Source organism: Triticum dicoccoides, chromosome 5B (genome assembly GCF_002162155.2).
Source record: "Triticum dicoccoides isolate Atlit2015 ecotype Zavitan chromosome 5B, WEW_v2.0, whole genome shotgun sequence".
NCBI lineage: Eukaryota > Viridiplantae > Streptophyta > Magnoliopsida > Poales > Poaceae > Triticum > Triticum dicoccoides.
Genome location: NC_041389.1, coordinates 311,508,666 through 311,522,209, shown reverse-complemented (window position 1 = coordinate 311,522,209; position 13,544 = coordinate 311,508,666). Strand labels below are relative to the sequence as shown.

Below are 13,544 nucleotides of genomic sequence, written 5' to 3'. Positions count from 1 at the left end.
GGGGGATGGGCGGGAGGTCGCGGGCGGGCGGGCGGGAACGGAAATGAAGTGACGGTTGGGCGTTCGCGGACGGCGACTGGTTTTGGACCAGATGCATCTCGTGATGTATATTTGCATTGCGAGGTGTTGCATTTTACATCACGAGGAGGCGCGGTTCAATTTATTTTTGCATATGGACCGTTTGTTGGAGCAGCATTTTTTACCCTAAGCGGTCCAAAAGTTAGTTATTTTTACATGTGGACCATCTATTGGAGATGCTCTTAGGCGATTCCAGTTATAGTGTTACTTCAGCCGGTCTCAAGATTCGTGCAGGTCAAAATTCCATTGCAACTTATAGGCAACCAAGCGGCCATAGATGTTCCGAACACCGTTCCACACAGCCACATCTCGAGTTCTTGACCAACTGAAGCACTCCGGCATCGTCAAGTTCAGCAGGCACGCCGCACGCGGACGCCCACGCTGTCCGAACAAGGTGCCGGCGACACGACGACCGCCTGACTAAATCCGTGCCACGCCGACATTTTGGCGTCGCCGCCACCGCCGTATCCCGCGGCAGCACACTGCGTGACATGCACGCGCACCACCTGCTCGACTGCCGTGCCGTCGCGGCTCAGTGCGGCCAACACCTCTACTGCTTCCGGGCCCTCAAGGGGGATCCATGCACCTCTCCCGCAAGCGGCACGCGTCCGCGGCGACCCTGATGTGTGCGCCTGCGATGAACGTACGCCCCCATGCCTTCTCCGACGTCGCGCTCCACCTGCTCGACGAAATGCGCAGGCCGTGCGACCACCCCGTAGGCTCTGCCATGGCAGACCTTTCAAGGCCGGAGCTTCGTTGCCCACAACCGCCACACTGCTCAGGAAGGCTGGGGTGGATCAGGCAGACACTGGACTGTCTTCCTGACCCTGCCATGGTTTGGCTTGGCTTGGTAGTTTCTAGAAAGCTGAAGTGGCATCGGCTAGCTTACCTTGAGCTGATGGCTGTACACCAACTTGGGATTCCAAAGCTGCTATCTGGTGCTCTTGTCAAACGGACTGGTCCAGGCTGGCTGGTTTGAAGAGTGGATGAGAAAAAGGGAACCACTAAAGAGAGGGACAAGTGGAGAGGGTCAGAGCCACACAAGCAAAATTATGCAATCTGCCCAGTGGTGCCTACAGGATGGAAAAGAATCAGACGTGTTAACCATCAGCATATATATATATATATATGTGTTGGGCCAGAAGGCAACGTAGCATCATCATCTCCACAAGTACACAAGCCAAGCTAAGGCACCAAATTTACTGAATATCGGTGAAGTCTTGGCTTTACTTATACATACACCTCTGTTTGCTAATATTTTCATGCAAATATCAGAGTCCTGTCCCGGTTCTTTGCATGGGGATGGGTCAGCAAGCTGCAGAGGTAGCTAAGAAGAAATTTGACATGGAAATCATACTGCCCCTGTCCTGTATTGAGATTCTGCAGACTTTGCTTGATGCCATGGTGAGAAGGCTGTAGCAGGAACTTGTTACCTGCTCAGATCCAGAAAGACAAGTTTGTATTTGAAAAAATGGAATGCTAAGTGATTGTTGAATTCAGCAGGTATAGAAGGATATATGCGGTCTTCTCACATGTGGTGCTAGTTTTTCCAATTGAGTAGAGTGGATAATTGAAAAAAGAAAAAAATGGGAAGTTGGTGGATCAGAACTGAACTTTTAGGAGCTTCAGAGGCCATGGGAGTAATATGTGCATTTAAGGAGTAGCTGGAAACAAAGTGTACATCAGAGATGGGCAGCCTAGCAGGGTGAATAGACACGGAAGTGGTTAAAATCCTGAGTGATAGTCTGATATATGTATGGCTTGAAGCCTTTAAGGTAACGTAGCACTGCCTTCACCACAACTCGCAGGTCACTAGCATGGCCATGAAGCATGCTAAATATCAGTGAGCAATCCTCAGTCCTGACCTCGCATGTCTATGTAGCTTGTTAATATCTGCATAATCAGTTCTTCTGCTGGCAGTGATTTCGTTTCTTCTTTCATGTTGCCTCCATTGCTGGTTTTTCTGGGCTGAGCATGTCTCTTCATATTCTATCTTTTAGGTTCTTATTTTCTTCTTCTGCTACCGTTCTACACCTAAGGAGGAGAGAACTGAAGCTACTTTCATCGCCATCTTTCCTGTCCAGCAGTAGTTCTGCTCCTATCTCTTCTTTACAGCAAGGTCATCTCCGATTGGTCCCATCTGCTGGCCCTACAGAACAAGTATTATTACCAGCTGATTCTCATTCGACAACTCCTAATGGCACCAGCAGTAATGGCAACAGAAATATGGCAAGGAGGAGAAGCAGGAGAAAGAGTAAGGAGACAGCAAAAGAAGAGAAAGAATGTGTACCATCTGCAGAAGAAGTGTCCATCAGAATAGCTGAGGCCTATGAAAGTGGTGACCCCCTTGGGCGGAAGGAGCTGGGCCGGTGTGTGATGCAATGGCTAAAGCTGGGAATGTGCTCAATGGCCTCCGCGTTTGCTTCCACGGAAGTGCAGAACGATGGAGCAGCATTCTCATTGGATGGGGAATTATCTGAGGGCAGCCTGGAGTTTATGATTTTGGCACAGCCTTACCTCGCCGCCACTCCCATGCCCAAGGGACATGAAGCTCTCTGCCTCAAAGCCTCCACCCACTACCCCACCCTCTTTGACCACTTCCAACGTGAACTCCGCGAGGTCTTGTTGAAACACCAGAACCAGGGCCTTATTTCTGATTGGCGCTCCACAGAATCCTGGATGCTTCTGAAAAAATTAGCTAAGTCTGCCCAGCATCGGCAAGGTGCCCGCAAACCTAAACCTCCTACGATGCACAATCTCCTTGGCATAAGCCTTGACAAGACAAGGCTGATGCAGACCAAAATTGAAGACTTTGTCAAGAAAATGTCAGACCTTCTAAACATCGAGCGAGATGCAGAGCTGGAATTCACCCAGGAAGAGTTGAATGCCACCCCAACAATGGATAGTGCAGCAAAGCAGTCGCTCAAGCCAGTTGAGTATTTGGTGAGTCATGGTCAGGCAGAACAAGAGCAGTGTGACACTGTTTGCAATTTGAATGTTATCAGTACCTCAACTGGTTAGTGTGCTTATGTCTTTTTTATGTTCTTAGTTGGGTAAGTAATTTCAATTATGCATCATTAGGGGCACGATGTTTGTCTCAACGAGTGTTCCCCTAATTGGTTAAGAATGTAGTAAGATATGCGTTTGAAGGTCCTTATGTATTTAAGTATGCAGGTACGGATAAATAATGTATATTCTTCTAGCTTAAAGTTTCTGATACTTGAAGTTGCTACATGATGTAAACAATGAACAGTTGATAAGACCTGCTCATCGAACTAAATATCTTATTGCGTGCAGGCTTGGGAGGCCTACGTTTGGTTCTGTTTAGAGTGGAAGGCACCCATAAACTGCCTCCATCAACACTGTCCCCTGGAGACATGGTTTGTGTGAGGACATGCAATAACCAGGGCGAGGTTGGCACTTCATGCGTGCAAGGCTTTATACATAATCTTGGTGAGGATGGCTGTAGTATTACTGTTTCTTTGAAATCCCGCCCTGGTGATCCTACCTTCTCCAAGTTTTCTGGAAAAAGTGTGCGGATCGACAGGATACAAGCATTGGCTGATGGGCTTACATACGAGGTAATGCAGTTTTGCTCATGCACTGGATAGTATTCTGTTTTCAAGATAATTTACATTTCCTCATGGTGGTGGCACATCATACACATGCAATTTCTTAACGCAGCTCTGAGTCACTTATACTTCGATGATATCCCTCGAAGACATGTTCGGACGTTTGCCATGTTCGTGCCTTCCCAGAGAAGTATCAATCTAAGTATCAACCTATTTTTTACTTAACAGTAAACTGGCACACATCACCATCCGTTTGATACTTTATTACTAGCACAAGATTGCCCTTTTGAAATAAAATTTCATGATATTGAACATAACGTGGAGTATAAAAATGCATAAGTGGAAATGAATCCTTATTGGTATAAACTTTATTCTTTGGTATGCAAAACTTATACGTCAATCCTTGTAGGAAGGGTATATGTGATGGCAATGTAAGTTCTTTTAATTTCTATATTTTAACCCTGTAAAACTATGTTGCTGTTTCAGCATCACTATTGTGATTAGGAATTTCATAGGATTTTCGGAGGCTTTGTATCCTTAGGAATTTTCCCTACATATGCTGTTTGAATTCATAGGATTGGAATCCTTAGGAATATTTCGTAAGGATTGGTTTGCACTTTATTTTGGAGGAAATTTTCCATCCACTCAAACCACTTGGTACAATCCCTTTATTTTTCCTGTGCCATCAAACACTTCTGTTCCATCTAGGATCTTGGAAACCAGAATTTTAGCTCATCCATCTATGCTTATGATTTGGCAGCGCAATTGTGAAGCACTGATACTTCTGCAGAGGAAAGGTTTGCAGAAAACAAATGCTTGCATTGGGGTAGTAGCCACTCTGTTTGGGGACAAGGAAGACATGACGATGCTGGAGCAGAATAACCTGACTGATTGGGGTGAATCAGCAATACAGGATAATGGTTTACTGGGGAAGTCTAAGTATGACTTTGATGCCTCGCAGTCACAGGCTATTACACTAGGCTTGAACAAGAAAAGGCCTGTCCTAGTTATCCAAGGGCCACCTGGTACAGGCAAGACTGGTTTGCTTAGTTATCTCATTGACTGTGCTGTCCGACAGGGTGAACGTGTTCTTGTAACAGCTCCAAGCAATGCAGCAGTTGATAACATGGTGGAGAAATTGTCAGGTACTGGGCTTAACATTGTACGAGTTGGAAATCCTGCTAGGATATCCCCATCCGTTTCATCGAGGTCCTTGGGAGAACTTGTGAAGATGAGGCTTGCAAAGTTCACACAAGAGTTTCAGAGGAAAAAATCTAACTTAAGAAAGGACCTAAAGCAGTGTATACAGGACGATTCTTTAGCTGCAGGAATACGGCAACTACTGAAAAAACTTGGGAAGAACTTCAGAAAGAAGGAGAATGAAATAATCAAGGAGGTACTTTCAAATGCTGATGTTGTCCTATCAACTAATATAGGGGCAGCTGATCCGCTTATCAAGGAAATTGGTTTCTTTGACCTTGTCATTATAGATGAAGCTGGACAAGCAATTGAACCCTCATGCTGGATCCCTATACTACGGGGAAAGCGATGCATTCTTGCTGGTGACCAAAACCAGCTTGCACCTGTAATATTATCAAGGGAGGCCATGCAAGGTGGCCTAGGGATGTCTTTATTGGAGAGGGCTTCATCGTTGCACGATGAACTACTGACTACGAAATTAACAATGCAATACAGAATGCATGAGTCAATAGCCAATTGGGCATCGAACGAGATGTATTTTGGGTTGCTCAAATCGTCACCATCCGTTGCTTCTCGCCTTCTTGTCGATTATCCATCTATCCAGGTATAGATCCTCTGTTCCTCTTGCTATAAAACTAGAACCAACTTTCTTACATATACCAAAGGTATGGATCACTATGCTTGTAGATGTTCTACCCCACTATGCGCCATGCTGCAATTTGGCACCCTGATAGAAATTTCGTAGTCATGTTCTATACTAAATTTCCGTTTATTTTGAATATCCTGACTGACCAAACTGCTTGTGAACTGCACGGCGGAGAATTCATCATACCTTTTCACTTGTTCAAAATATACCGAAAATGTGTATTGGCTGCAATTCTTCATGTTTGTATACATATAAGGGGGGCTGGTGCAAACTACTTCCAGTTAAGCATGTGTAGTTTGAATTTGGATTTGAAATTTTGTGGGATTGTAACCATATATCTTGTCGACACACACAATTGTTTCCAAAATAGTTTAGAACTTTTTAGGGGTGCTACTGTTGGTAGCATGGTAACACCCATTGTGCTTGTAGCACTACTTGTTCTAGTGCTACAAGCACAATGGGTGCTACCAATTTTTCATAACTCTGTAGGAGTGCTACCGTGCATTAGTGGCACAGTAGCACCCATTGTGTTAGCACTAGAACTCCTCTCTATGTTTATTACACCATTTAGATTGCCTAATTCGTGCTAATATAAGTTCATGAAGAGGAAGCTATGTGGTTCCTATGTCTATAGGTTGGTAGATGGTACTGCGAGGAGTATTTAGTCTAATAAGGTGCAAAGTAGTTTAAAACTGCTGGGAGAGTAATATATTATGGCAGCTGATGATGGTACTGTGCATGCGTTAGAATAATACCCACATACTGTTCGCTAACTTGCTCAGTACTAGTTGGGAAGTACAAATAAGAACAGTTAGTTTCTTCATTAGCCAGGTTTGTTTATAATTTCTGTACAGATACGTCCCACGTATCAGAGAAAAATTTCTGAGATACAGATTGTTTATCGGATCTTTTCTCTCCTGAAAGTTCCCATGTCCCAGTTTTTTCCTATCATTCTCATCTAAAATATGAATCTCTCTATGCATGCTCTCTCGCTTATCGTCTACATGATTTTTATCCTCATCCTTACATCATTTTCTGTCAAAGCAAAACATCATGCTTTTCTCTTCTGAGAAGACTTCAGACATCCTAACTCCTGTCCAACAATATGCCCACTACCCAGACTATTCCGCCACCAGCATGCAATATTCTTCAGTCGGGCACACTAGAGATAAGATTAGTTAGTTCTCTTGTTAATTGAGTTTATTTCCTTAGACATATTACATGTGTTTCATTAGCAATATAGCTTATTTATCAGAGGTCAAGTTTTCATTATAATAGGGGATACCATGTATTCGTTACTAAGGAAGTAAGGGTCTTGGTCTTTTCTCTCCAAAATCTACGAAAATGCCAGAGCTATAGTCCGAAAAGACCAAACCTAAACGCCCTCCCTAGTTCCTATTATGAGATTCATTTGGAATTATTGGTGAACTAGATACTATTACAGAAGGGGAGCCTTGGCGCAGCGGTAAGGCTGTTGCCTTGTGACCATGAGGTACCCAAAGTGGTCGGACCATTCCCCGGACCCTGCGCAAGCGGGAGCTACATGCACCGGGCTGCCCTTTTTTAGATACTATTGCAGTTATTATTTGACTTCATATTTTAATAGTCGCTTAAACTCTGGAACCAATACCTTGTAAGTGGTGGAAAATTATCATTTTCTTTCTTTCAGGAAACTTGGATAACTCGGTGTGCCTTGCTTTTACTTGACACCCGAATGCCATATGGAAGTCTAAATATTGACTGCGAGGAGCATTTAGACCTTGCTGGAACAGGCTCATTTTACAACAGCGGCGAGGCAGATATAGTTGCACAGCATGTAGTCAATCTTGTACTATGTGGTATGTTTCAGTATATCTTCTTTAATATATACTGCTGCTATATTTACATTGTTTGTATATTAGTTGCCATTGTATTTGTTCTTAAGATGCTATGACCTCATCTTTGCAGCTGATATGAAATCCTTAATATTTTGGCTGCTCTTGGGTGAGGAATATAATTGACCTTTGTCACTTTAGTGTTCTTAGGAGAAAGATAAGACCATAGACTTCATTTTGAAGGGTGTGATTGTTATGGCGCTGCTAGAAGGAGGGCGCGAGAGGGCCGTCCGGGGGCCTTTTTGCCCACGGCTGGGCAAGAGGGAAGGGATTTCCTTCTTAATTCTTGCTTCCTTAGATTGATACATCTCCTCTCTTTATATAGAGAGGTTTACTTGACTCCCAAGCAAGGCTTACTTGACCCCGAAGCAAACGACCCTTATCTCTAATTAACCCTAAGACTAATGGGCCCATTAGGCTCATTACGTACTCTAACACTACACCCCATCTGGACATGCAGCTTGTCCTCGAGCTGCAGCCTAACCAACTTATAACCATGACTCGACTCAACACAAACCTAACACCTAAAAACAAGCCTTTTACATCTCGGCTTGTGTTATTACTCTCAAACTGAAATAGACTGGGACGCTTTATTTTGGACGTGCACGTGTACAACCACCTGGATCCCATGGACACCACCTGGACAAAAGGAGTGCATGTGTATGGCTGTTGGTCTGCACTGCACAGGGAAGAGTGGAGGAGAATGTCGAGGAGGGGTGCGCCCCCCCAACCGCCGATGTCGCAGACTTTGAGGTCGCTGCCCACGGGGAAAACAGCATGCCAGCCGCCCGTGGGGGGAACCGCATGCCCAAGATCCCCGACGCAGCGGACGAGATCGAGGTCCTTTGCGCAGCGAAGGGCAACTTGGAGGAGCGGCAGCTGCAGACCACGCATCTCCCGCACACGCCGACGCGCTAGGAGGCCGCGCGCAGCAGCCTGCAGCCTCACCGCTGCCGACACGTGGCCGGTAGCGATCCAAGACGGAAGCGGTGACTGCGGCGGCAGGGACTTGATCTGCTGGATGTGGACGCCCTGGGATGGCGGCGGCGCTGATGGGAACAAGGTCGTCGCAGTCCCGTCTTAGGGCATCCCATACTGGGCGGCGGAGCTGACCGGCGGTGGCTGCTGCGGTGTCGCGCCGGGCAGCGGCAGCGGCTGCTGCGGCAAAGCGCCGGGCGCGGCGGAGGCCGCTAGGAGCGGCGGCTGCCACTGCAGCCAGAGATGGGCAGTGGTGGCGATGGATGGCAGCTGCAGCGGCCCGGCGAAGGCCGCCTGGTGCGGCGGCTGCCACGGCAGCCACGGCGGCGTGGGGGCGGCGATGGGCGGCGCAGCCGGGGGCGGCCCGTAGGACCCGGCCAAGAACATGTGGATCTCCTGGACCGCCTGGGTTAGGTCCCGCAGCACCCCGAACACCTCCTCCGGGGTGAGGACGGCGGGGGCGGGCGCGACGGAGGATCCCGGCGCGGGCAGGAGCGGGGCGACGGTCGTGGTGGTCGCCGGAGGCGACGAGGTGACCGACAGCGGAAGAGGGCTTGGCGGCGGTGAAGACATGATCGAACCGAAGCTAGCTGATACCAAATTGTTATGGCGCTGCTAGAAGGAGGGCGTGAGAGGGCCGTCCGGGGGCCTTTTTGCCCACGGCCGGGCAAGAGGGAAGGGATTTCCTTCTTAATTCTTGCTTCCTTAGATTGATACATCTCCTCTCTTTATATAGAGAGGTTTACTTGACTCCCAAGCAAGGCTTACTTGACCCCTAAGCAAACGACCCTTATCTTTAATTAACCCTAAGACTAATGGGCCTATTAGGCTCATTACGTACTCTAACAGTGATCCTTTGTTTATATAGAAGTAGTTAGCCCCATTGAAATATATTGCCCGCCCTTCACCACCATTATTGTCCTACTGATTGGTCCATGAAACTTAATATGGTGTCAGAGCCAAGAGGTCTTGGGTCAAGTCTCGTCTTTCCCGATTTAAATAAAAAAATGCTTGCCCTCTTTCTGTCTATGTTTAGGCCTTATCAAGCCAGCCATACATGAGAGGCGTGGTTGAAGTATATGTGGATTGTTTAACTTTCTCCAGCAATTCAAACTTCTAATTCTACTGGTTGGTGCATGCAACTTAATATGATGTCAGAATCAAGGCCGAGGTCTTTGGTAGCTGGCTCGGCTCTATAGTTTAGGACTTTTCCCTCCCTCTGTGCCTCCTTCTCTTGTTGTACACTTCTGCTCTCTCTTTGCACATTGTTTTCTCCTTGTACTTTTGTTTCTTTTTTATATATAAATTTACTATCAGGGCCTCGCCTACAGTTTTCCGGTCAAAAAGAAAAGAGGAAAGAAGTTTTAGGTTCAAGTCCAAGCTTTTGCCATTTAAATAAAAGAATGCTTCCCCTCTTTTTGTCCACATTTAGGCTTTATCAAGCCACACGTGAAATGGGGTGTTGAATTATATGCAAACTGCCCAACCCTGTCCATCAATTTGGACTTTTATTTCTACTGGTTAGTACATGAAACTTAATGTGTTGAAATATATGTGGATTGCCCAACCCTCTCCATCAGTTCGAACTTATATGGTATCAGAGCCAAGTGGCCTTGGGTTGAAGTCTTGGCTTTCACAATTTAAATAGAACCCCCTTTCGACCCATGTTTAGGCCTTATAGAGCCACGCGTTAGAGGGGGTGCTGAAGTAACTTTCTTCATCAGTCAGATTTTTTATTCTACTGGTTGGTGCATGAAACTTAATATGGTATCAGAGCTAAGAGGTCTTGGGTTCAAGTCTCGGCTTTCCCTATTTAAGAGAAAAACACAAGACCAACGGTGGAGGACCCCGAGGGTATTTTAATTAAGAAAGTTGTGGGACACTGAATTCAGTCCACTAAATAATCAAGATGATATCCTCCGACAAGATTTAAACTCGGTTTTGTGTAGAGACGCTATCGCGCTTTTGCCACTGGGCTAAGAGCCTATGCACGGCTTCCACAATTTGAATAAAAAATTGCTTGCCTTCTTTCTGTTCACGTCTAGGCCTTATTGAGCTATGCATGACAGGGGGTGTTGAAGTATATGTGGATGTCCAACCTCTTAGTCAGTTCAGACTTTTGGTTCTACTGGTTGGTGCATGAAACTTAATAAGCCTCTAAGAAGAGTATCTAACAAAAAAAACCAATGGAATGTTAGCCAAATAATGTCGCAACATCCAAATAATTCCTTCATCTAACAATATCTTATCTTATTCAGCTAATTACAAGCACAACAATGCAGTACACCATCTAAAACCCATGAGTTACACTGCTGTGATTACTATTCAGGGCATCTGAATGGAAAGTGAACAGTAATTTTTCAGACGAATACCTCTCTCCTTTGCGACAGCTCATCCTCATGCTTCTGTGGCAGCTAATTGTCCCTCGATTGGAGCGCATTAGGACTCGAGAGATGGTTCACGACTATGGGCAGCCATTAACATGGCTTGACGTAGTTGAGGCTGGTGGTGGGGGAAGAAACCAGCATGTGGAAGTAGCAAATGCCTCTCCGTCACGTGATGCCACATAGATGGGGCAAACATAACAAAACCATGGCTCGACCAGGGGCACTTATCTGAAGCCACACCTCAGATGGAACGGTTCTTGGTCACATTGTGCGAGACCACAAGAACCTTCTTCTTCGGTGGTGAGCAAGGTGTTGGTGGTGGTGGAGGCACAGCCATAACAATGACGGCATGGCCACTCTCACTGTCTCGCTGCCCTTCCTTTAGTGCTAACACTGCAATATTCTCCAATCATCCAATGTGGTTTAGAAGCTGGCATGGCGGAGATGGCTTCCAATATGAACCTAAGACTCTTACCATGAAATTGATCTCACTTTGCTGCTTCTCTAACTTCAGTAATGCAGTTTGCATGCTCAAGAAAGCAAAGATTGCGCATTCACTGGTTACTAGATAATTCCTGTTCATGTTGAGTAGTTTGTGTCCTCTAATTATGGACTTGAAGTGAAGAAACCCTTGTGTCCAAGGGCCCGAACAAATACAGCCACTTTATTGCTATTTAGTTTATTGGTTACATCCTGAACCAACAGAATCCATTCAGTTGATTTGCATGCCAAGAGTAAATTGGTCTTTTGGCTGAAGTTAATCTTCATCAGGGTAGCTTACCATACCTCCTCTGTCTAATGGTGTACTTAGGAGCCATGATTTTGTTAGTTTTGGCCTCCCACTCCAGACTCTGCCATGTAAATAGTGCAGCAAAAGTAGAAGCCATGGTGTTGTAGCTCGGATACCAAGTGTTATAAACATTACTTCATAATGCGGATAAACAATGCATGAAGGCCTGACAGGTGACAGACAGGGATTGTGAAATTTAGATGTGAGAGAGACTAATTAATTATTCTTGCCTAATAATGGTACTGCTCCCTCCAGTTCCCTAAATGTTGTCCTTTTGGACATTTGAACACTCTGAAACACAACTTTGACAGATAATTTCCACCTATGTCCAAAACGATAGTTTTTTGGGAACCAAGGGAAGGAAACGAGGTTAACCATTAACAATATTATCTAGCAACAAAAATCTACTCCAGTCTTGCCAATTTTGTTTCAATATAACTGTAATAATGCAAACACACTAACTCACATCCTTGGTATTTGTCTTTTAGTAGTGCATATTAGTCTATTTTCTTTATTCATTCACTGCAAGGTGGACATAACTTAGCCTTAGATGAGGCCAGCGGCGAAGCCAGCCTAAAAAATCTGTGGGTTCATCGTTAATTTTCTGAATTTTTTTCTTCACAATGAACAGTGACTGTACAGTATTTTTAGCCTATTTTGCTGAAAAGCTGTGGGGTCGGCCGACCCCACAGCTAACACGTAGCTCCGCCACTGGATGAGGCCTTCCTATCTTGATTCTGCATTTGCATTGGGACAATCTGTTAGCATTTTTCTTATCCACCGAACCATTTGATTTTAACTACGCCTGATTCTTGCTTTTCATAACTGCTGAAACCAATCTTTGCAGGGGTCTCTCCAACTTCCATTGCTGTTCAGTCGCCTTACATTGCTCAGGTACAACTTTTAAGAGATAGACTAGAAGAATATCCAGAGGCTTTGGGTGTTGAGGTGTCAACCATAGATAGCTTCCAGGGGAGGGAGGCAGATGCGGTGGTCATATCAATGGTAAGAACAACAGTTTTGTGTTGTTCTCTTTCTAATTCGTTTAGGTGACAAGTGTTTGCTGTTGAACTTCATAAATCATACGAGTAAATAAAGTAACAGGACACTCCTTTTCCTCTGATCCCGACCCGACAATCTATATCGAAGGCTGAAATTGAATGACGTTTGTTTTTCAATCCTGTTAGGTTCGGTCGAACTCCTTGGGAGCGGTAGGGTTCCTTGGCGACAACAGGCGCATGAACGTGGCCATTACCAGGGCACGGAGGCATGTCGCACTTGTGTGCGATAGCTCTACGATTTGCAACAATGAGTTCCTGGCCAGGCTCCTTCGCCACATCCGTCAGCATGGCCAAGTAAGGCATGTTGAACCTGGTTCCTACGGTGGTGATTATGGCCTTGGCTTCAGCCCACCTGCCTTGCCCTCCATCAGTTAGTGCTCCGCTCATTTGGCAACAAATCGGCAATCCTAAAGTGTTCCGTTTCTCCATGCATACATGTCGCCGCAGTTCTTGAGTGGTAAAACTGGGAGGTCCATCATGTACTACGGTTCTGAGGCTGGTACTTTGGGTATCTGAGATGGCTCGACGGGCTGTCCTGAATGAACTGTGTGGCCAGACCAAGTTGTTTATCATGCAGTTTTTGCGTTTAGCAGCAAAAACAATTAACTGTCCTGGGTTTATGTAACATACGTACTGCTTACCTGACGATGGTTGAATATTATTGAGTGTTGCACACTGGATTATTCGATTATTACAGAGATGTACAGCAACTTAAATCTCGTGATTAAAGGCAAATTCTTTTGGCAGATTCTCCCAGGATCTGCCCCCCGGCTTCTTCCAGAATCTCCCACAATCTTTACCTTACCCGGTCTTCAGGGGGATCGTGCGCTGCATTACCCATTCCGCCCGAGTTCCTTTTCGCGGTAAGAACTAGTGGCGTGTTTTACTTGCGGCTACTCGAGCTGTTTTCTTTGGGATTTTTTTCGTTATTTTTTTGTTTCTTTTCTTTTTCTTCTCC

General features: G+C 45.6%; 1 protein-coding gene across 2 annotated transcripts; it reads left to right on the top strand.

Moving 5' to 3' along the window:
* Positions 1 to 1,259: 1,259 nt before the first annotated feature.
* On the top strand, positions 1,260 to 13,337 carry LOC119308630 (DNA-binding protein SMUBP-2-like). Of its 2 annotated transcripts, none has more exons than XM_037584759.1 (7): positions 1,260 to 1,853; positions 2,079 to 3,094; positions 3,376 to 3,659; positions 4,411 to 5,454; positions 7,166 to 7,334; positions 12,373 to 12,530; positions 12,713 to 13,337. In XM_037584759.1, exons 1-7 carry the CDS (start codon positions 1,831 to 1,833, stop codon positions 12,959 to 12,961), a joined length of 2,943 nt encoding a protein of 980 aa, XP_037440656.1. In that variant the 5' UTR covers positions 1,260 to 1,830; the 3' UTR covers positions 12,962 to 13,337. The 2 variants fall into 2 exon arrangements, with proteins under 2 accessions (XP_037440656.1, XP_037440655.1); XM_037584758.1 differs by having other exon boundaries at positions 1,260 to 1,921.
* The last annotated feature ends 207 nt before the right edge of the window (positions 13,338 to 13,544 follow it).

Coding starts and splice junctions, on each gene's coding strand:
- LOC119308630 (XM_037584758.1), top strand. CDS start 1,896: ATGGCCATGAAGCATGCTAAATATCA. Junction 3,095..3,375: donor TGTTATCAGTACCTCAACTG/GTTAGTGTGCTT, acceptor TATTGCGTGCAG/GCTTGGGAGGCCTACGTTTG. Junction 5,455..7,165: donor TCGATTATCCATCTATCCAG/GTATAGATCCTC, acceptor TCTTTCTTTCAG/GAAACTTGGATAACTCGGTG.